Below are 1,202 nucleotides of genomic sequence, written 5' to 3' on the forward strand. Positions count from 1 at the left end.
ATCCAAGGTATAACTGCAGATGTATCTTAAATGATAAAGAAATAGACAGGGAGCTGAGAGCTGGATGATGTTTGCATAATTCTATCGATCGATAGATCAGACAGACAGACAATTAGACAGATAGATAGATAGATAGATAGATAGATAGATAGATAGATAGATAGATAGATAGATAGATAGATAGATAGATAGATAGATTTTTTATGTAGTTGATGTTTTTTTCTGACTACATCACTTTGTAATAGAGAGTTGAAGTTGATAAAATAGTACCACAAAAGCCTCTAAATGTAAGTTCAGTGTTGAAATGGGTATTTCCTCAAGACGTGAACGCAGCGCAAAACACGTCAGCTGATCAGCGCCATAGCCGTGCAAATGTCACGTGACTGCTTTCAGTCTCACAGTCTGGAGCAGCATAGCAACATGGCTGCAGCACGACCACAGTAAGTTGAGCTTTCTGACTAGAAAACGTATTTCTTTTAGAGGTCTGTTGCCATAAAGATGTTATTCAATATAACGGTGTTACTAAACATAAATATTACTATGAATATTATTATGTTACTTTGCTAAACTCGCGAGCTCGTCTGATATTAAAAAAAGCTGTTGTCAGCAGATGTGCTGTTACTTCACTGTCTGTCCCTGCCTAACCAACCAACATGTTTTGAAGTTCAGTTTCATTGGGATGTAGTGCAGAACGCTCTACACTAGTGATATTGGAGGAGAGATTTTACATTAAAGTATACAAAAAAGATCACGTTTTGAATGGCAATATATGACAAGTCAACAGATATTTCGGTTTGGTTTTCTCATGATCATAGACTGTTGTTGAAGTGTGCTCCAATCCTTAACTAATGATCTAGTGATGAACAAACTTAATCATCTGGTGATCAGGACACACCCCAGGCAGACACCTTATCACTAGATAAAACAGTACGAGAATGCGCTGTGGTAATCACAACGTTGTCTGCAATCAGCAGTAAGAAGGGGACATCTGCCAGAGGTTGGAGCCAATCAGGCCACCTCGGGACATCTGTAATCAGTTGCAACACCAAAAACTCTCTCCTCAAAAATGAACATAATTTACCAGAGTACCTCACTGACACAACCCTAGAAAAAAGTGTCAATAATTCACAAGGTGTGTGTGTGTGTGTGTGTGTGTGTGTGTGTGTGTGTGTGTGTGTGTGTGTGTGTGTGTGTGTGTGTGT

The 1,202-nt window shown here is 38.9% G+C and overlaps 1 protein-coding gene across 1 annotated transcript in view; it reads left to right on the plus strand.

Annotated features, from left to right (window-relative positions):
* Positions 1-336: 336 nt before the first annotated feature.
* The window catches only part of pepd (peptidase D), a 13,368-nt gene continuing 12,502 nt past the window's right edge, over positions 337-1,202 (plus strand). The window contains exon 1 of the mRNA XM_034878049.1: positions 337-440. Within this exon, the coding sequence (XP_034733940.1) occupies positions 373-440 (68 nt within the window). The 5' untranslated portion in view covers positions 337-372. The remainder of the gene's footprint in view (positions 441-1,202) is intronic.

Source organism: Etheostoma cragini, chromosome 1, assembly GCF_013103735.1.
Source record: "Etheostoma cragini isolate CJK2018 chromosome 1, CSU_Ecrag_1.0, whole genome shotgun sequence".
Taxonomy (NCBI): Eukaryota; Metazoa; Chordata; class Actinopteri; order Perciformes; family Percidae; genus Etheostoma; species Etheostoma cragini.